Source organism: Orussus abietinus, unplaced genomic scaffold (genome assembly GCF_000612105.2).
Source record: "Orussus abietinus isolate OABI.00-Male unplaced genomic scaffold, Oabi_2.0 scaffold7, whole genome shotgun sequence".
Taxonomy (NCBI): Eukaryota; Metazoa; Arthropoda; class Insecta; order Hymenoptera; family Orussidae; genus Orussus; species Orussus abietinus.
Window position 1 is genome coordinate 1798945 of NW_019394453.1, and position 22415 is coordinate 1821359.

The 22415-nt window shown below is 51.8% G+C and overlaps 2 protein-coding genes across 2 annotated transcripts in view; both read left to right on the plus strand.

Moving 5' to 3' along the window:
• The first annotated feature begins 9 nt into the window (after window positions 1-9).
• Window positions 10-1240, plus strand: LOC105704012 (rRNA-processing protein FCF1 homolog). Its single transcript, XM_012432842.1, has 5 exons — window positions 10-142; window positions 309-391; window positions 499-570; window positions 640-949; window positions 1034-1240. The coding sequence occupies exons 1-5, from the start codon at window positions 11-13 to the stop codon at window positions 1175-1177; spliced, it is 741 nt and encodes a 246-aa protein (XP_012288265.1). The 5' UTR covers window position 10; the 3' UTR covers window positions 1178-1240.
• Window positions 1241-8248: 7008 nt separating this feature from the next.
• LOC105704181 (cadherin-related tumor suppressor) overlaps window positions 8249-22415 on the plus strand; it is an 88498-nt gene continuing 74331 nt past the window's right edge. Inside the window, exon 1 of the mRNA XM_012433196.2 lies at window positions 8249-13441. Within this exon, the coding sequence (XP_012288619.2) occupies window positions 8249-13441 (5193 nt within the window). The remainder of the gene's footprint in view (window positions 13442-22415) is intronic.

Here is a 22415-nt window from a genome sequence, read left to right on the forward strand (position 1 = left end):
ACACTCCCCAATGGCGATCCAATTCAGGGATCCTCTATGGAGACTTCTGTATTCTTTGTTTCTGGTTAAGATTGATTTGGATTTTCATATTTATCTTACCGAGGAGATCTTTATAAATATATTAGAGGAAAAACACATAATGGTAAGACAAATTTAGCTTTTTAACTATTAATTCCCTACTCATATGAATTTCTAATTACCGTACATTGTTGTAAAATTCCGAAATGGTAGGATTGAAGTTATGCATATGCTAGTATTTAGTTAAATGATTTATACCGCAGACAGAATAATATTTTTCTGACTTATAGGGTAAAACTAAGAAGACAAGAAAAATTGTTATGCAGAGGTTTGCACAAATGAAGAAAATGATCAGTCCAAGTGACCCAAGAATGTAAGGATTCTGAAAGAATGTTTGCACGCAGGTGCAAAATAAATAATCTCTCCGCTACATAAAATCAGGATGGAATTTATAGAAATACTCTTATTTTCATTTTACAGAAAACCGAAACTGCGAGCTCCCCCAAGGAAGAAAAAACCAGAAGATCCTACTGAGTTAAAAGTTAAAGAAGTGTAAGTAATCTTGTATTTTATAATTTGCATTAAATCACTTTAATTATTGGCTGTTTGATATGTTGACAGGCCGCAGCAATCATCGGCGTTATTCTTTCAATATAATACACAGCTTGGTCCACCCTACCATATTTTGGTTGATACAAATTTCGTAAATTTTTCCATAAAGAACAAGTTAGACATTATACAGAATATGATGGATTGTTTGTACGCAAAATGCATTCCATATATTACAGACTGTGTAATGGGGGAATTGGAGAAACTTGGTCAGAAATACAAGATTGCATTAAAAATTATAAAAGATCCACGATTTGAAAGATTGAACTGTATGCACAAGGGTACATATGCCGACGATTGCATCGTCAATCGTGTAACTCAAGTAAGTTGGATCCATATAATTTAAGCGATAGTTTACATTAAATGCAATACAGTATATATTATTTTATTCAAAACTTTCTTTTAGCATAAATGTTATATCGTTGCAACCAATGACAAAGACTTGAAGAGGAGGATTAGGAAAATTCCAGGTGTACCGATAATGTACGTGTCTCAACATCGTTATACCATCGAAAGAATGCCAGATGCGTATGGTGCCCCAAAAACGTAAACAAATGTTACATAGTTTTTTAGAAAATATTTTTTAATAAAACCGCTGTCTGATAATAGGGTACTGAAACGAATTATCCGTCTCCACAACGTAGGCATGAAATATTAACTTGATTAGAATTACTGTGTCGGTAAGTTCTCATTTATCATCCGAAAAAATGAGTTGTATTCCACTAGACTCCCGAAAGAGTGCGCTGAGGTGTGTTTATCGTGTAGATGGTATCCCCAAAAACAATATTAAAAAAAGTCTGACCGGCCCAACAGTGGGTTACGGTACGTTTTTTGGACAATATTGATATTCCATAATTAATCCAAGTAAATCTAGAAAAAGGATTGAAACCGATCTAGAGAACATTGAAATTTCCCTTAAAAAAACCAGGACCATTTCGGTCTCGCGATGCATTATTACCAAGTATAGTTTACGAAGCCAATAAATCAATTTGGGAATGTGATCGTGCACATCGGCGGAACACAGAGATCGACGTCTATCTATTATTGCGGCTCGAGGCCCAGGAACGAAAGGCGATGTGTTGCAAGTATGCGCTTATGGTGATTATCCCGTGATTGCACCACCATCACTGCGATGATGGTTTATTAGATTCCATTGATTCCGGCTCGAAGATCTCGTGTGGTAAGAAAATCGGTTTTCATCTAAAGAACCTCCTCCCCTTAATACCAATATACAATTTTCATAAAACTTTGTCTCCCGATATAGAGAATACCCATAAGAAAGCCGATCTGGGTCCAGTCCGCAGATAAAAGGACTCCTCTTCTTGCGCCCCATCCGCTGGTCCATATTCCATCCGAAAGCCCCATCAATTTTGGCTCTCCTTTACGGCCTGGAGCAAGAGGTTCAAATATCCCATCGGCGTCGTAAACGCGCCTCGCCGTCTGTACGCTGGAAAATAGATCACCCCGAAGATCGTAATAAAGCGTCCATCCATCTCGAGAAGTGCTCCTTAAGGTGTCGTCGGCAGGAGCGCGTCTCCTCGGCGGGTTCTTGATCACGCCGAGTCAATACGGTGTGTATCAAAATGACAGCATGGACACCGCGACCGAATGATAAGGAGATAAGAAGGCGCAGCTGCATGGTGCAAGAAGGCTGCTAGAAGCTGCACGGCCCTAGAGGCCTCGACCATTTTAGCTATAACCGTAGGATCATATAGACGAGTCACGGGCATGACGCATGAAAGCGGCGCATTATCTCGTGACCTGGGGCGACATCGGGCTTCCAACAGCCGACGGTAAAACATGCTCGATACCCATTCTACCTCTGATCATCGCTTATGTTGCCAGACAGGGACAGGATGATACGAATTCCCTGGGTCCGAGGTCCGACTCCCTTCGGACCGTCCGACCGTCTAGGAGGTCCAACAATGAACCTCTGTCCACCTACCGGTCCGTTCGCTGATCCTCGACGAATACAACGGAGCACCTACCCATATACCCGGGACTTACATTGCCACGAGAAGAAGAAATCCGGAGATCGAATAACGAGATTGCCGAGTAACAACGTTCGCATCGGACACGTAATCGATGAGTTGGATTCTGCAGGCTTTCGTCCAAATTCTCACGGCCAGCTCCTGAATTTTGATGTATTGAGGAAGTGTACCGTTTTTACACGTTGCCGTTGGTGCAGATGGAGAACCTTGCATCGAGACGCTCACGGTGGGTTCTTTCCATGGTTATTTCGCGATGCCTTTTGGTACTCTACCCGGCAGTCACGGTGATTGCAGGCATTTGTCCGATGGTTGACGCATTCGTAAATACAAGTACCTAGATTCATTAATCTTGCCCATTTTATTGTCAGCCGCATTTCGAGCTGGCATGGAAAGTAATGGTCAAAAGCTGCCTAAGGCTCTCTCGGGTGCACCCGCGGTGCCGTTCGAGAGGGGGCATCGGGGAAACCTGGTACACCATGGTACACCCACGTATAGGCATGCCGACTTTCGTAAACCTACCCGGGTTCTGGCTGCTGCAAAAAGTACTCACCGTGTACGCCATTAATCATTTGCAAAAGTTTTCGTATACTCGATGGAAATGTGGATTAAAGCCGGAGTAGTTGCTGCAAGGTTACACACGTTTACTCGAAACGAACGGTCCCAAGGGAGAGAGAATTCTCTGTCTCGTCGTAAATCTAGATCGGTAATTAAATTATCTTTCAATTTTTTTTCAGATCCTGAAACGGATTTCGTGCTACACTTCTACTTCGACTTTCTTCGGTCACTCCAGAAGGCTGGAATTCGGACTTCACATCACCCTAACCCATTGTAGCTCGCAGCATTATCTTCGGACAATGTTGCCGGAGTCGGCCTCGGCAATTCATTCCTGGTAATACCTTCGAATTCACGACTCAAGAACACATTCCAGCAGAACGGGAGAAATTTCGTGCTCCTAATTCCACGATTTAGTCGAAATTGCGCGGTGCGTGCACGAGGCATTCGGCTCGCCTGCCAACGCGACTCGACTCCTTCACCACGTCCAAGGTATCTCTCAAACCCCTTCGAATTAATCGCATATCTATACATTTCCGAATGCAAAATCAACCTGTAACAACAGTGATCGTGGCGATTTATGCCAGAGTTTTTTATTCCTTTCCAGATACAATGGGCAACGAATCCCAGGTCACCCTCTTTCAAGGGGAGTGCTCACTCCTTCGCGTTGTCGCCGAGAAGTGATCGCTCCAGAAATTGAAGATACGACCAATTGGAGCTAGATTCATCGCAGTCAAGTCAGGGAGAGTTTCGCAAGAGTTGAGTCCACCTAGTTCGAGTAGTCGCCAATAGGTAACACCTTGAATCTAGTAAACAAACGCACATGAGACGACATTGCGAAAAATCAGTACCCTTCCTGAGAATACAGAATGGACCCCCTGAAGTCGAAGGTGCGACCGATGGAAGCCGGATTCATCGCAGCCAAGTCAGGGAAAATTTCTCAAGAGTCGTGCCCACCAGGGGTCGTCCCCAATTGGCCGGAGGAACTGCAGCGCGCGAAGTCGGGGAGATCCTCGTCGGATCACGTCGGATCACTCGGGACTGGTTTCTTCCATTTGGGACCGACTTTATATATCTATAGGGCATATCCAATCGGAGAGAATGGCCGCGGCGCTTGGACGGGCCCCGGATGAAATAGGGTCTAGGATCGGCGGCGGAACAGATGTAGAATGGGGGCCGGCTCTTGATTCTCGGAAGCACAAAAGGCCGCTGATTGGGTGCGCGCGCGGTGTGGCGGTTTCGCCGATCGACGCGGAGGCCGCGCGCCTCCTCGTCCTCGCGAAACACCTCTTCCCCGTTCCTCTACCTCTTCGTTTTCGCCTTTGTATTTAAGTAATCTGCCCGGCAGAGCGCGCCCGATACCATCGGGTCCAGGGAGACGCTATTTATAACCGCGGCATTCGGGGCCGTTCCGCGGGGGCCCCTTGCCCGGATAAAGGCCGATTCGAACACGTCCGTCCCGTATCAGCGCCGTATCCGTGCACATCCGTACAAGATCTTCGTACGTCTCCGGGATCTTCGTGATGTAGCGATCACAGGTCCGGTACGTCTCCAAACATCGAAACCCTCGAGGAGAATAATTCAATCCTTTGATATCCTACCGCTTGCCACTCGTTCGGTGAAAACATCAATCCCGGAAACCGTATTCTGTATTTCATGCGATCAACTTTTTCATGGGAAATTAACAATTTCATACATGACTTTCAAACGTTTAAACAATGACGTGACTTTGCACCAATGCGAAATGTTTCATGCGAATCTGTATGCGAGGAAAATTCGATTTTTGTATGGATTCTTTTTCGCATAGGAATAGATTCGCATGAAAAATTTCGAGGTAACGTCGTTGGTCACTGTTCGATTCTCCTCTGGCGCTTATCAACGCCCCCCTGAAGAACAGAAAACTTGTGTAAAAATCTCTAGGCCCGTTTCGGAACATCGGGTGATTCCTCCGCGACGAAGCATGCATCTTCCATGAAGGAAGCAACGGGAGGATCGAAACCCTTTCCGTTGGGTGGCACGCGCGAGCAGTCGGCTACCGAATCGGCGAAACGAGAGACGCGCCGCTCGGCCGAGAGAGGGAGATCGAACGCTGCTCCAAAAAGAACCCGATCGGAACCGAAGCATCGTAACACGCGCCGATGCTTTATTCAGCCTTGAAAACGCCCCGGCGCCTCTTAGACGAAGCCCTCGATCGTATTTCCCGCGTTCGGTGGAACCGCCGATCCGTGTATTCGTCCTCGAAGACGTCCCACGCGAGGTATTAAATCGACTTCCGATCGATCGTGTGCATCTCGACGTGACCACGTGCAGATTAGTCATCCCATATAAGCAGGGAGTAGCTAGGAACGAGAGGGAACCCACGTGGTGGCTATTTTCCGTCTGAAAGCATCACCGATCCCCATCTCCTCACCCGGGGGAAGAAAAATAGTCGCACCAACGTGCTCGTCGTTTCCCCTCGAATTCCCGGCAGGTCGCGGCGGTCGGCTGGAGTCCCGCCCCCGCGCCCTACCTCCGTCTAATTAGCCCCGTTATATAATTCCCGTACAACGAACCGATGCCAGGGATCGCCTCTTCCAACGGAATTCCGTATAGTGGAGGCACCCACCCCCAAGGTCCGTGTCGACCCGTCACGTCGCTCGCGCTAGGACGGAGTCTCTACATTCCGGGACTTTCTCCATCCCGACTGCGATCCCGTCCGATGGGATCTCCTCTCGGAGGAAGAGCCCGAAATCCCGATTCCGGGAAATCCCTCCGATCCTTCGACCGACTGGCCGACATTCCCCAACCGGCCGAACAATCCTACACGGAATAAAAAAAAAAAAAGAAGACATGCATTTTTGGCAATGTTGCAAATAACATATATATAAATATCTACAACAATTACGCATATGTATTTGAAAGAGTTACGGACAAATATACGTTACCCTTACATCTACGATTCGCTAAAATTGCAAAGATTTTTATCACCGGTGCGATAATTCCTGCAGGAAGGGCAAGCCGTAATCAGAAACGCCGTCCTTAGCTAAAAGTGCGAATACGTTTTTAGTCCGTTCCCGCGAAACGTCTATCCGGGAATGTCCGGATCGGCGGAGAGTCGATCGGCTAAACTAGATCAAGCGAGGGAGAAAGAGAGGGGGGAGAAGGTGGTTCAACCGTGGTAACGGATTAGTTACGAGAGGCAGCAAAGAGCACGGATGCAGCGTCGAGGCTGGACCGCGTCTCAGCTCTCCGGCGAGAGAGAGGGCAGTAGATTCGAAGAGGGACGGAGAAAGCCCTAGAGAGCAAGATGGAGGAGCCCCCTCCCGGTCGCAAGGCCCATTCCTCCCTTCCCGATATCTCCCTCTTCCCCCACGCATTATTCATCTCTTGTTCCCCGTGAGGGCCTCTCTCTCCGTCCGCTTGGGCTCTCCCTCTTTCGCTCGAGCCCAGGATCCGTCTCTCTCCGTGGGCCACCCTTTCTCTCTGTTCCTCAGCGGGGCCCGGAGCTCGGCGGCGGCCATCTTGCATACCTGAGCCTCCGCATTGCTCGTTCCTCGAGGGCAAAAGGTAGAATATCTCGGTAAGTCGGCGGCGGGCTGGGTGAGGCAGGAGGGGTCGGCGGGGCACGGCGGGCCGGTCGGGGGCCTCGGAGGGGGGCCGGGCCCTCTCCGAGGGAGCGAGAGAGCGAGAGAGAGAGGCCCGGGGCCCGATGGATCGGAGAGGGACGGCGTCGGGCCCGGAGGAATGTTCTTTCCGGCGGCAGCCGGCTTCAGTCGAGTCGGGTCAGTCCTCGGGAAAGGTGATTTTCGTCGGGGACCACCGCGCGTCGGGCCCACGTTGTGCGCGCGCCCTGTAGGAGCCGCGAGGAGGTCCCAGGGAGATGTCGCGCCGCGCCCACCCGGTCTGAACGCCGAGATAGGGCCCGGTCCGAAGGGCTCCGCGAGGGCCCCTCTCGCCGCTCCCTCCGATCCCCGATCGGACCGGAAGTCGCGACTGGACACTCGCCCCCCGTAAAGGGACCCTCCTAGGTCCGAATAGCGAGTTTCTCCACCTTTCAGCGACCGCAATCGGCAATGACCTGAATTTCCCCAGGTCCCCCTGGACCCGATAAAGCCTGGAACACGGAAGTGGCGTCGGTGGACCATGTCGTCTCTGGGTTTAGGAGATGCGTGGTCCTAGATCGGGGCCATTGGACCGGAAAGGTTCGCAGTGGTCCTAGGGACGAGTTGGATCGAGTGCTAGGGAGTTGTCTAGTGACGTTTGCGTGGATTGAGTCTTGGTGAAGGTGGAGGAGGTCGAGATTGAAGGAAGAAGAGAGTAGGTTACGGGTGCAGGGCAAGAAGGTGGACCTGCAACCTGTCGGTAGAAGGGAGGGGTCGTTCCGGGGCCTCGATAGGTGGTGACCCGGGGGAAAGGGCCCCGGAAGAGGCTCGCTTGGAAATCGGGCGAACGGGCGCCTCGACGCTCTCGAAAATGGATCCTCTCGAGGGAGGGAGATAATATCGAAGAGAGGCGTCCCGCGAGGCGCGGCTCTGCCGGTCAGTGCCCTCTTTACCGAAGGAATTCGCCTCCCGTGTTTACTCGGAGGACGCGTCGGGGCGTCGGAGAGCCACGAGGTGGCCGTCGGCGTCGGTCCCTCCGATTTCGTAGAGCCAGGAGGCGAGGAGAGGTCTCGACCGAAAATGCGGTCCACCGTCGAGCGTCGGAGGTCTTTGTCCGGGATCTGATTTGCACCGGATCACTCGAGCCGGCCTCGGTGGCAAGATGGCACCGACGTGACGCGCCGAGGACGTCGCAAGTGGAAGAGATGAGAGATCGGGCGACGATGACGAAGAGAAGCGACCGGTAGAGGTCAATCGGGATCCAGCTAGGAGCGTGGGAAAAGCGGACGAGAAGCCGAAGAGGGAGGCCGGAGGTGTTCGGGCCTCGAAGAGATGCCGATCAACGGACTGACGGTACTGACCCTGGTCCTGGGACTCCTGTCGAGGGACCAATATGTCGAGGGGGCAAGATTGGATGCCGCGAGCTACGGAACCGCCGACCGGGTCTCCCAGAACCTGCCGCAGAAGGTGGCGAGGCTGGTGCCGAGGAGGTCGCCGATGCTACCGCAAGACGGGACCGGAATGGGTCTGGCGATGCAGAGCAGAGCCGTGGACACGAGGGTACCCCTGGAGGTGAAAGAGGGAGAGCCCAAGGGGACTCTGGTAGGATCCATCCCGGTCAAGTTCGGCTTTACGTACAGGTTCAACGAGCCCCCTCAGGAGTTCACCTTGGACCCGGAGACCGGAGAGATCAGGACCGCCAAGGTGCTGGACAGAGAGGCGCTGACCAGCGACCGATACGACCTGGTTATCCTGTCCAGTCAGCCGACCTACCCGATAGAGGTGCGGATCCTGGTGTTGGACATAAACGACAACGACCCCGAGTTCCCGGAGGCTAGCATCGCCGTGAGTTTCTCGGAGTCCGCCGCAGCCGGGACCAGACTCCTCCTGGACGCTGCGACCGACAAGGATACCCCGGAGAACGGCGTGGTCGACGACTACTTCATCGTCGAGGGGAACACGGACGGGAAGTTCCGGCTGGTGGTGACCGGCAACCCCACAGGGGAGACCTCCTACCTGCACCTGGAGACCACCGGGAAGCTGGACCGCGAACAGGTGGAGTTCTACTCCCTGAACGTCTGCGCCAGGGACAGAGGACGCCCCCCGAGGTTGGGGTACCTGCGGGTCAACGTCACCGTCCTGGATGTGAACGACAACCCGCCGGTGTTCCAGCAGAGCGATTACGTGGTGGCGTTGAACGAGAGCGCCCCGGCTGGCACGAGGGTCCTGACGGTCCACGCAACGGACAAGGACCTGGAGGACAACTCGAAGCTGACGTACTACCTGCCGGACACGGAGAGGCAGTTCACGATCGACCCTGAGACCGGGACCGTGGTAACGGCGGAGCCATTGGACTGTCCCCAGCAGACGTGCACGATCGCCCGACCTGGTGGTAGCTGCCCGAAAAGCTGCGTGATAACGGTCTTCGCCCGGGACCACGGATCTCCCAGGCAGGACGGGCGAACCTATGTAACGGTAAACCTGTTGGACGCCAACGACCACGATCCCGAGATCAAGTTCAGCTATTTCCCGGCAACCACGGGATTCGCGACCGTCGACGAGAACGCGGTCAACGACTCCATCGTGGCGGCGGTCGCGGTAATCGACAACGACGAGGGCCTCAACGGGGAGACCAGCGTCGAGATCAGGGCTGGGAACGAGCTGGGCCACTTCCGACTGGACAACACCCAGAGCTTCGACATCGTTCGCGTAAACGGACGCCTGGATCGGGAGGAGATACCCAAGTACAATCTCACCGTGGTGGCTACCGACCGGGGAACGCCGCCGAGGTCGGCCACCGCGTATCTGGTCATCCACGTGAACGACGTCAACGACCACGAACCGGTATTCCAGCAGAGCGAGTATTCGGCGGTCCTCTCGGAGCTATCCCCGGCGGGTAGCTTCGTGGCAAGCATCTCGGCGACCGACGCCGATTCCGGGCTCAATGCCAGGATATACTACGACTTCGACGCCGGCAACGAGCAGGGCTGGTTCGCGATAGACCAGGACACGGGGCTGGTTACTACAAAGGCCACCCTGGACAGAGAGATCCAGGGGAGCGTCGAACTACGCGTCTCCGCCAGGGATGGAGGCCCTAATCCTAAGTATGCCTCCACCCATCTCAGGGTCACCGTCTTGGATGAGAACGACGAGGCTCCTAGGTTCTCCCAACGGATCGTGGAGGTAACCCTCTCGGAGAATACTCCACCACCGAGCTTGGTGGCCACCCTGACCGCAGTGGATAACGACCAGGGCACCAACGGAAGCGTGGCCTACAGCTTGCATCCCAGTGTGTCGCAGAACTACCCGAAGACGTTTGCTCTGGATGCGTTGACCGGTCATCTGACGACGATGATAAACTTGGATAGGGAGACGGTGGCCGAGTACAGGATCCTGGTGGTGGCCAGGGATCAAGGGACCCCGCCACAGTCGTCCACCGCCACCGTCATCCTCCATCTGGAGGACGTCAACGACAACGCCCCGGTTTTCTATCCGAGGAGGTATCTGTTCCCCGTAGCCGAGGACGCCTCGCCAGGAACGACCGTAGGCAGGGTCACGGCGACCGATATCGACGCCAGGGAAAACGCCCAGATCAGGTACACCATCGAATCCGGCAGTGATGGGCTCTTCGTCGTGGACGATCGCACCGGGGAGATCATCCTGCAAGGTTTCCTGAGGTCCGCACACAAGACTCTGTACGAGCTGACGATTTCGGCCAGGGATACCGGGGACAAGAGGGCGACTAAGGACGCCTTTGTGGAGATCCTGAGGAAGGAAGACCTGGAGGAGGTGAAATTCGAAACGTACAGTGGGTACGAGTTCCGCATCACCGAGGACCGTGGGGAATGTGGCGAAGCGATGTCTGGAGTGGGTCGGGAAGTGGGATCCGTCAGGGTCACGCGTTATGGGAACGCGAAGATGAGCTACTCCATAGTCTATGGGGATCCTAAAGGGAACTTCAAAATAGACGAGAGCTCGGGGGTGATCAGTACCGCGGGATGTCTGGATAGGGAACTGGTGGCCTATTATAGTTTGAAGGTGGCTGCACGTGCTGGCCTGGCTCATGGCCAGACCTCGGTGAATATCACCGTCCTGGACATCAACGACAACCCTCCCAAGTTCCCAAAAGGCGAGAGAGGCGACGAGGTCCTGCTGAAGGAGAACGCTGCAGTTGGGCAGGAGGTGTGTCTGGCGAGAGCCAGGGACAGAGATGCTGGAGCGAACGCAAGGATAACATACTCCCTCAACCACAATCCTGGAGGGCAGTTCCGGGTGGCGCCGAACTCGGGGATCATCTATCTGGACAAACCCTTGCGAGCGCCCCCAGGAACGGTCCTGCACCTAGAAGTCACAGCTACAGATTCCGGGAACCAACCGCTCTCAGCCCAACATCAAGTCAGAGTGACAGTGGAAGACGTGAACGATCACACCCCGGTGTTCGAGTTGACCAGCTACGAGACATCCTTGCCGGAATCGACGCCGGTGAACGACAGATTTTTCGCGCTGGTCGCCTCCGATGCGGACACCGGGGTGAACGGCAGGATCCTCTACACTGTCTCCGAAGGAAATTCCGAAGGCCGCTTTGGGATCTTCCCGGATGGCCAGCTCTTCGTCAAGAGTCCTCTCGACAGAGAGGAACGGGACTACTACGCCTTGGAGGTGACGGCGAGGGATCAGGGCGACCCCAGCAGGAGTTCCGTGGTCCCTGTGGTCGTCCACGTAATCGACGAGAACGACAACGCCCCACAGTTCACCAACTCCAGTTTCACCTTCCACGTGCGCGAGAACGAGCCTCCGGACACCTTTGTGGGGAAACTGCTGGCCACCGACAGGGACGTTGGACGTAACGCCGAGCTGACGTTTTCCCTCTCGTCCACTCAGCAGGACTTCGCGGTGGATCCCAGGAACGGCTTCATCAAGTCCCTCCACGTTTTCGACAGGGAACAGCTCGTTGCCAACACCGGCAGCAGCTTCGTAACCCTGGAGGCCACTGTCACCGACAACGGAGTGAACCGCCTGCGGGATAAGGTGAAGGTGACCATCTACGTCACCGACGTTAACGACAACACGCCGCAGTTCCAGAGGGTACCATACAGGGTCCAAGTCAGCGAAGGCGCCGCGATAGGAACCCAGCTCTTGAGAGTCTACACAACCGACGCCGACGAGGGTCTCAATGGCGACGTCTTCTACTCCCTGGAAGTCGGGAATCAGTACGGTCGATTCGTCATAGACGAAGCTACCGGGCAGATATCGTTAGCCAGGGAACTGGACAGGGAAACCACCGACAACTACGCCTTGACGGTGGTGGCCCACGATGCCGGACTAGAGGTGCGTCTCATGTCCAGGGCCATTGTGGCCGTTGAGGTGCTCGACGAAAACGACAACGTCCCCAAATTCGTAGACGGCAAGCCCAGGATCTCCGTCCTGGAAACGACGGCGACGAACACGGAGCTGGTCAGGTTCAAGGCTACCGATGCCGACCTGGGTGCCAATGGCGAGCTCACCTTCGCCATCGCCGCCGGGAACAGGAGAGACGCTTTCCACATAGATCCTCTGACAGGGGCCCTATACCTTAGGAAACCCCTGGACTACGAGGAACTGGAAACGTACACGTTGAACGTCTCCTGCACGGACGGTGGCCACCCTCGCCTGAGCTCTGTGACCACCCTGACGGTAGACGTGGTGGATACGAACGACAACCCACCTGCGTTCCCCAACACCGCGATAGTCCGTCAGATTCGAGAAGGCATCCCGGTGCACACTCCCATCGTGACCGTCACTGCGGAGGACCCGGACTCTGGGGAAAACGGACTCGTCAGCTATGCGATAGCCAGCCAGGATCCCGAAGACCAACGCCGGCACTTTGGAATAAACCCATCGACAGGCGTGATCCACACCCTGCTGCCCATAGACCGGGAAGAGGTGGACACCTTCAAGCTGGTCGTCGTGGCCACCGACAGGGCGCAGCCTCCTTCTGCGAGGCTCTCCGCGGAGAAGCTGGTGACAGTCATTGTGGAAGACGTCAACGACAACGCCCCCGTCTTCGTCAGCATGTCTGCGGCAGTTCTACCACCAAAGGGGAGCCCCACTTACCGGGCAGGAAAGGAAGTCCCCGTGGCCCAGTTACTAGCCAGGGACCTGGACTCCAGCACCAACGGCCTGGTGACTTACGAGCTGATGGGCTCCGGGGACAATTACTCGGACATGTTCCGCGTCCAGAGGAGCACGGGCCTCCTGACCATGAGGTTCCCCAGGTCCATGAGCAATTTTGAACGCTCCTCTCGGTTCCAAATCGGGGTTCGCGCCACCGATGAGGCCGTCCAGGCCGAGAGGAGGTCCTCCGAGACGTACCTAACCCTTATCGTACCCGGGGAAGAGGACGATAGACCCATCTGGGAACATCGGGGCCAGCTCGAGGGCAGCGTCTACGAGAACGAAGCTGCTGGTGCCAGCATCCTTCGAGTGAGTGCGCGAAGTCGTCGGTCGAACACCGACGTCGAGTACTACGTGACGAATGTAACTGCTGCGAGTGGTGGGCCCCAGGTGGACAGGCTTTTCGATGTCGACCCCAAGGGTGGCGTGCTCTCTACAGCGGCTGCTCTCGATAGGGAGGCTGGAGTGTCCTGGTACGAGGTGGAGATTTACGCCATTTGCGTGGGATCCGGCAAACCCTGCACCACTTCCACCAAGGTGAGTCCATGCTTCGTGTCGCGGGCTTTCGTGGGTTGCAGAATTTCTTGGAAATTGGAGAGGGAGAGATGGAGTTCTGTTGTTTCATCCGGATCCCTGGATCCAGGAGATTCATCTAGGCTGCGGGGAATTCACTCGGAAATCAGTGAAAACGATTGCCTTTGATATCACGTGATAAACAATGCGATCCGATGAGAAGTCACGTTTGGCCTTAAAATCCTGGCAACGTGGCGGTGACTTCCAACGATTTCTACCTGGGATTTCCAGCCGATTTGCAGGTGATTTCTCGCATTAAAATCTATGATTTCTCGAACGAATAAACCCTCGATCTAGTCAGAACGACGAATTAACGGCAACGGGAAACGTGGAAGAGTAGTCTTGGGAATAGGAGCGCAATCTGGTTCGCTCGTACATTAACGAGATCACGTGACGATCGACGATCGGATAATTCGTAACCAGACATGTGCACGAGTAATCCGGAAAGTGAAACGAGAACCGTGGAAAGTCGGTTATCCGTAGGTTGATCGATCCAAATACCGAGTAACCGAGTGTCCAACGCGAGGAACGTTCCTCAGGAGTGTCGGATTTGTTGTAAAGGTTGTACGCGGGATTTCGAGGTTATGGGTAACGGTAAAGTCATGGGGATGTACAAGGGTCCCGTTGCCGGGCTGCTCATCTTCGATAACACCGGTATCGGAGAAATAGATCACCTGTTCTTTAGCGGAACCGATACGACACCGGATAACGCACTGGGGATGATTTAACGAGTCCGCGTACGAGCTTAATGGCTCTGCAAGGTACAACCTGCTTACTAGGTTCGCCTCCATAAATTAGCCCCTCGCTCTAATTCGGATGACGTGTATTTATGGCTGGATTATAAACAGTTACGAAAGCTGAAACAATTTAAACAGTTAAGGTGATATGAAAGTGCCATCTGAAGGGTCAATTGTGAAACTTTTCTCCGAACTGCGTACAGGAATCGTTTCAAACTCCGTCACGTGAATATGGAGACTCTTGACACCCATGAAATTACAATGTTTATAAGAAATTTTTTTAAATACTTATAATGAAATTAAGAAAAAAAATTGAAATATCATAAAATGATATAGTGATAAACGATGAAATAATTAAAATGATAGTGCGTCCGGGATGGAAAAAAAGTTTTATTAATATTCCGACGTTTTACGTATATAGAATGACCCTTTCATATCACCTTAAATCACTTAAAATGAAACAATTATAATGTAGCGTCGACGTTTTTGCCCCGAAAGTGGATCACCCGTTAAGGCAGTACCTAACCTACAATGTTGCGAGCGATCGAATCCGGATCGAAGCGACCTTTCAATTAGGGACACGCTAAGTGCACGATCCTTTATCGCTTCCGAGGAAATTACGCCGAACGAGTACGCGAGTACATCAAAGAGTCGCTTGGCCATTGCGTCTCCAAATCGACTTTCCTATCGTCGAGACGGATCACCGACGATCTATTGGCCGATGTCGGCTATTGGATAAAATCGGCCCGACGAGCCCGGTAGACCGAGGCTTTCGGTGCATCGGAAATGCTGCATTTGCATATTACAATGTAGTGCTTAAGCTCGGTACACGGAGGAAGTACGCGCAGGACGCGCGTCTGCGCAACGTCTGCTCTTCGACTTCTCTTCGAGGAAGACTCGAAATGGGCACTTACCTTCGTACTGAATTTTCATCTTAAGAAGCACCCTACATCCGGGTATTGTTTATTAAGGTGTTATGAAAGTGTCATATATATATACCGAAACGTCAAAGTATAAAACATCTCCAAACGGGGTGCACCGAGTGATTTGAAACTTTAACGCGTGATTATGGAGATCCCAATGTAGGTTTTGGAACTCCCGAAATTTAATTTTTCGAAAAAATACACGAAAAAAAAAAATCGAGTTCTGCTGAGAATTTCTCTTAACTTCGTTCGATCGACCGTTCAACTGATTTCGTCGTTGTACCGACAACGGGAGAGAGAAAAAAAAATGCATCGAACCAAAGAAATATTTTGATAATTCAAAGAACAATCATTTGGCTCAAATGAACCCGAATAAATTGAATGGGACGTTTCTTCGGAGTTATGGCAAATTATTTGAGTTTATTTGAGTGAAATAATTATTCTTTGAATTGTCGAAATATTTCGTTGGTTCGACATTCTGTTCTCGGTGCATGGGTCTGGGTAATCTTTCGCTCCCATTCCTTCGGAGATCTTTCATGGTTGGGCAGCGACCGTGCTTTCGCATTACCTTAATTGAACGATATTCGAAATATCCACGCGTCGACGGAGAGCACGAAACGTAGGAAAGTGCACGCGAGGAAGGTGCGCCGGCGAGAGGGGCGAAAGGGGGAGGGCCATTGTCGGGTTTAAGGCGGTTTTACGACTGGCATCATCGGCCACTAACTCGTTCGATTAACGCAAAAGGAACCGCCACCCGCTCTCGCGTTACGAGGACGAGGACGGCGACTGCACGGGTTGCGTCACTGGATCCGTCCTTTCCGGAGAAAAAGAAACGCCGAGAGATCCATCTCGGGAATTCGTCTCCTGTAGTCGGTGGCGGTAGAGTCCGACTCCTTTTGACGAGCCCGGCAAACCCGTTTCCACGGTTTCTACGGTTTCCACGGGGAAACGACCCGAGGTCGGGAAGCCCATAAACGAGAGACGCCCTGGAGACTTTTCCTAACGACGCCTCTCCTCCATCTAGACCTTTCCGTCTCGTCCGCTCTTACGACACCGCTAAAAATCGTTCGATATTCCCGAGCACTATTTACAGTTTATATACTATGCATGGAATTCGTACGTAGGCGCACACGATTCCAAATAAAGTAATAAATGAAGAAAAACTCGGTGCACCAAGGTGAGGTGAAAATGGCGTCAGAGGTCTCGTTCGTGAGACTTTCCTCCGAATTGGATGTATCTAATCGTTTTAAACTTTGCGATGTGAAAATGGAGGATATAAGGAAGATGCTGACACCCCTGAAATATCAATTTTTGTAATAGTTATAAATTTTTTTATAATATAATTCCATGGTGGTCAGGACTTCGCATATAGCCTCCATATTCATGTTGTACAGTTTTAAACGATTTGGTACATCCCATTCGGGGAAAAGTCTCGTAAATGTTCGACCCCTCGGATGCACTTTCACACCCCCTGCCCCGTAGGTTTAATAGTTTTCGCAAAATTAATTCCTGGAAATTACTTTAAAAAACAAGCTTCTAGACGGTAATACCCCCTTAAGAGAAAATCACGACGCGACGCGGTACCTCCGGAGGGTTGCGCGTCTGACGCGGCGTCGCGGCGGTGCGGCGTCGGTCACACTTAGCCAGGTTCCCATGGACCGAGGAATCCTCGAGGGCGATCGGCCGGTGCGTCCGCGCGGGCGAGAAGCAAACACGTTGCATAACAACGACCTGATGTAATTAAAGGCAATGACAGAAAGTAATGACCTCCGCGAGCGCGCACGAGGTACGTCGAGGAGATGGCGCGAGGGGTGGGATGGGAGAGGGGGTCAGAACGGGTACGGTCGCGAGAAGGGGGAAATAAGCGACAAGACGAACTGCGTGCCAGGAAGCCAAGTTGGATTCGAGTCGGGCTCCGGCTCGCTCGGAGGTTCGGAAGTCGAGAAAAACTTGATCCCCGGCAAGCGAACGCATACTAACGGAGGGACGCGGCCACGGACGTCGGTACGGTGGGTCCCTTCGCTACCGCCGGTTACCGGCAACGCCACCGCGGCGCTCCGAATCGAAGCGCTCGCTCCACGCGGAGATGGTCACTCCACGTGGAGACGCGCATTCTATGTAGAGATGCGGGCTTCAGACGGAGACGCTCGCTCCACGGGGAGATACTCGCTCGCTCCTCTCCTTCGGTCCTCGGCCCGTCGGGCTATGACTCCTCTCGGGATCCGCGCGCAGTTCGGACGTTTTTGTCGGGTCGGACTCTCCCGCGCGCGGGGAATGCCGCCGCCTTCGCGAATCCCCGCTCGCCTTGTCGGACGCGAACTTCTTCTCATCGATACCCCTTTACCGAACGTCGGTATAGTTATAAGTAAACTACTTTAATCCCTGCGGAATTACATGGTTACCTGCCACTAGGGGGGCGCCGGTAAACGGACCCTTCGGAAACGCAAGGTCACGAACGAATAAATAATTGGGGTAAAGGAGTGGACGGGGGAAAAAAGTCGACAACGTGGGCGCGCTTGGCTCCGAGTATTTCCATCGTTTCGACGGCCTCGTATCTCGCGGCGACCCGCGATAACGTCCGATCGACCTCTCGGCATTGATCGCTCGCGAGATTCCGAGAGGATCGGCGCGGTGCCGCCAGGGGACTCGCCTCGGAGGCAAGGACCGCTCGGCGCGAACGTAACCTTGTACACCCGAGGTATACCGCCTACTCGGCGTGTTTCTAACTACGCGTGTTCGCCGGCCAGATACCATCTCGGAAACTGAGCACCGCGAGCAACTACTGTATAACGCCACGCACGCCCATTTTCGGCCGGCCAGGTACGAAGGATCCATCTTGGTCTAACGAGACGTTTCCTAGTTTATTTACACGCGTCGACGCGTCGACGGGTACACTCGGAGCGTTAATATGTATATGTACGGTATGCAATGTACGTACAATGACGGACACACGTATATCTTGGGTACTATTCTGCGTCATATCACCAGGAAAGCAGTTTTGTCCACCCGTACAGGTCAGGTTTGGATAATCTCGCGTTTTTCGACGTTTTTGACGTATATTACGTAAATCAAGTAGTTCACCGTAGCAAAATCGTGGAAAATCAGTAAATTACGTTTCCGATATAGAGGATGCCGCAAATGTACGATATACGATATTCGCTAGGTTATAAACGTCTTTCAGCACATATGTAAACAGGTATGTATTTTTAAGGAATAACTGCGTATATCACATGACATATTATACCTGGAAACTCGCATTCCTACGAACTCGACCTCGAATTTGGGTTTAGTTTTACCGATCACTTGTTACGCGGAGTAAAGATGTGGTTTTATTAAACTCTCGATGTAAACAATGTTGTGCTAAGACGGTACGACGGGCACGTTTCGAGCGCCTTGTACCAAGACGATATACAATGGTTTACGCTGACAATTTGACAAAACCATCGGTGTAAACTAAACCTTGTACTCCGTGGATCCATTGGAAATTCGGAAAAAGTCGCCCTAACCCTTTGGTCGTGTCCAAAAGGGAAACCTCTGCACGTCGTTTCCATAATCGATCTCGCCCGGCCGAGTTCGTCGAGAGGGGAGAGAAGAGGGAGAGAGAGAGAGAAACAAGGAGTCGAGAGAGGGACGAAGCGAGAGAGTGCCCTCTCGACCATAAATTCCGACTCCACCTCTCCGGCTTCGTTCTCGAGCCGACGTCAGATGTCATATTCGAAATCCGCGTACGACGGCCGCATCCTTTTCCCCCCCTCCTTCTTTCTCTTTCCCTTCCTATCTCTCTATCTCCGGCTCCCCCCTTTAGTCATTATTATCATTATCGTCGTCGGTACCATCGTCGTCACCATCATCGCCCTCGTTATCACGATCTTCGTGCGTTCATTCTTCAACGTCTTCCTCGGCTCGCGGCAAGATGGCGACCGAGGACAGGCCCAAGGGTTCGCCGGAGGGAGGGGAATATCGAAAGAGGTATCGGCCAATTCGGACGGTTCGATATCTCTCGGGGACCGGGGATCGCATGACGCGGATCGGACTCGATGCCGAGGATTCTTAGGCAAAAAGCTAGCGCCCCGCTCGCCAGAGAAGGGCTAAGCCGCGTCTGCGCACGCACGGTATGTCCTAACGACGCGCGAGCGATGCGCCGGCCGAGGAATGGCCGCGGGCTGGCGTTTTGGCCCCCTCCTACTTCACCGGGGATGACGAAAAATCATTCGCCGAACGCCGGTTTTTCGACGGGCCCCGAGATGCCCGGCCCTTCGAGGGCATTACGCTCTCTGCCTACGAAACGCCTAAACGCTTCTTCTGCGCCAACGTGGCCGATTTACTCTACCCGCCGGCGTCGCCTCGCTCTTCACGGTGCAGTTACTGGACGCTAAATCGATTAAAGATGCCTTCACCATATGTCAAAATGCATCCAAATTCATCGTTGACGAAATTACTCGCGATGTGTGTGGTTTGATTCGCGATGTGGACTGCTGCTTAGGAGAAATATAGAGTCAAAGGGATGAAGAGCGACGATGCGCGCGCGTCGAGTTGTTCTCCAAGATGGCGGCCGTCGCGCGCCACTGCGAGCGCGCCGAATTTGAATGTTTTTTGTACACATTCGCGCACAGGCTGGATTGCGTATAGAGAATTACGCATCGTGGATAGTTATTAGGTACCTTTGTTCGGATTAACCCTGGACGTGTGTCCAACGGATCGTATAATGGGTGGAGTAGTCCGAAAAGTTGAAAGCGATTCGACGCCGCGCCACCGGGGGCTGCTTAACGAGGACCTTATTAATATTTCCCTACACCCGTGGCATTCCCTGCGTGAAATGTTTCTCGACGGGGAACCTTCGGATTCCCGTGGGCCCTCCATTCGAGGGAATCGACTTGCTCCGCATAAGGCCTTCGAAATTCCTCAAAGTCCCCCCCCCCGGCCCCGTGGCGTATCTTAGAGATCGATTTTGTCCCGTTTTCTCTCTCCCTCTCTCGCACTCCTCTAGGATAGACGAGAGGGAGAGAAAGTATGAGGAGCCGATTCCCCTCGCCGTCCCGGGGGCCTTCTTCGGAAACGCTTCGGGGACTACCTACCTTCTGGACTGTTCTAAGCCGCGGTGCATCCCGCTGGCCGAGGTCTACCTGTTCCTCTTGGACCACCTGGCATTGTCCGTTGGCATCGCCCTCGGTATGCCTGACCTCCTCCGTTTTGTCAGCATTCACGAATTCTCGGCGCGACGCGAAACCCTTCTCAAGTCGGTTAAAGCGCTCGTCGGGACCGACAGGCGTTTCCACAAAAGAGATCCGCCCGACTCGTCCTTCGCAGGAGACGAATCGAATCCGCTTCCCTCTACGCTGAGAAAAAAAAATTATTTCCCTCAAACAAATACATATATCGTTGCAGGGATCATATACGATTGCAGGAAACAATTATTTTGCTGAGAAGAAAAATGATATCCTTTATTTGAACGGATTTTCTCTACTCAGTCTGACATTTCTGCGGACGTATATACATCCTTCGTATATCATTACGCGATAAATTGCAACGCGATTTACACGGTTATTTATTTCAATTATTTTTGTTCGTTAAGCCATTTGAAATAAATATGTATTTCTAAAACTTATATGTATTTATTTCCAACTTTTTTTTTTATTTCATACTGACAGACGTTATTTACGCGTAAAAGGAATTCACGTGGAACGGATATTCCGCGTATTTGATCTCATAATTTTGTTGTAGCAATGTATATTTCTTAGAGAGAACTATTTTCTTTTTTCACAAGGTATCCTTATGCCTGTATCTGGAATCGGCCCTAATGATAATGGCTCTTGATTCTTCGACTTGTCGATGCACCTGCGGATGCAGGAGGTCGATGCTCATGCGATTTCAGTTAATGAGCGTTTCGTTTCCGACTCTGCGGTTTCTTGACCTCGCGATCGGTCGGAACTCCTCGTTTCCGACTGTCAAATATTTGAATAACTGGGGTTTACGACTCGGCAAACGAGCTGGGGGTCTTCGTGTCGGGCACAGATGTTTACCTGGGGCCTATGTCGATGATCTGCTGAACGTTAACGGAGAATCGCTCCTCGGTTGAAAGAGGAAAACAAAAATGGCGGCGAGCGCCGACCCGATAGACGCAAAGTAGCGCAATTCACGTTTTATATAAAACTGGTGGAAATAGTCAAGAAAATGGTACAGTGATAAGTGTGAAAATTTAAATATTCATCCACCCACTGTTTTTTTTTCTCTCTACGTTACATATACATTCGCAAGAAACGTTGATTTTACGCGTTAAGTTTCCGATGCGTTTATCCGTAGTCGAGGAGAGATATGCAGTATAATGTAACTTTTTAACGTTATTTAAACGCGTATTTCCCCACTTTGCGGTTATTGGAACCGCGAGGACTTCGGATTGATGGAGCAAGATCGACGGAGAAGGAAGAAACGCGTCCGATATTTATATTTATTGTTAATGATAGCCTATCAGAACGCGCGTCCCTAATTTCTGCGTAGCGCCCACCAGAGTATAAAAGACGTTGAAATAATTTCACAGGAGGGGTCTCGTTACCGTCATCATTTGGCGTGTTTTGCGCATGGCGAACGAGGATTCGCGGCAAATAAAGAAGTCGACCCCCTCCTGGCTCCTCCGAGGAGGGACCGCGAGGACACTGTAAACTCCGTTTAGTATAACGTCATAATTATTTGGGGTCCCCAGGACGCGTTATGGGCAGTCTCTCCGGGTTTTGACACCGACGCGCGGATGCCTCGTGAAAATATGATCCTCCGGACTCCCCGTCGATCTTCCTATTAAATTCCCCCTTACTCTCTCCTAGAGTTCGAAAACACTCGGTAACGATAAAATTGGAGAAGGTAACCGTGAAACGCCCGATAATTTACCAAGAATATCGAGAATTAATGAGAACATTAATTTTGCCATTTTAACATTAGGTCTCTTCATTTGAGTGACATTTCTTTTAACTAGAAGTTAGTCGAAGTTAAGGAGTAATAAATATCGTTAAAAAATAACAATCCACATCTACCCTGAGAAAAAGTTTTCATCAAACCATAGAATATATTTCTTAGAATAGTACCCAAGAAATATTTTGTTAAAATAAGGAATAATTCGACTGAAATAAACTGGAATAAATTGGATGCAACGTTTCTGCGAAAAAGCAACAATGTATTTGATTTTATTCAAGACAAATGATTATACTCTGAGGTAACGAGATGTTTCTTTGGTTATTTTTTATTTTTTTATTCTGCGCGGACCGGGGGACGAAATAATTTACTCGCCGT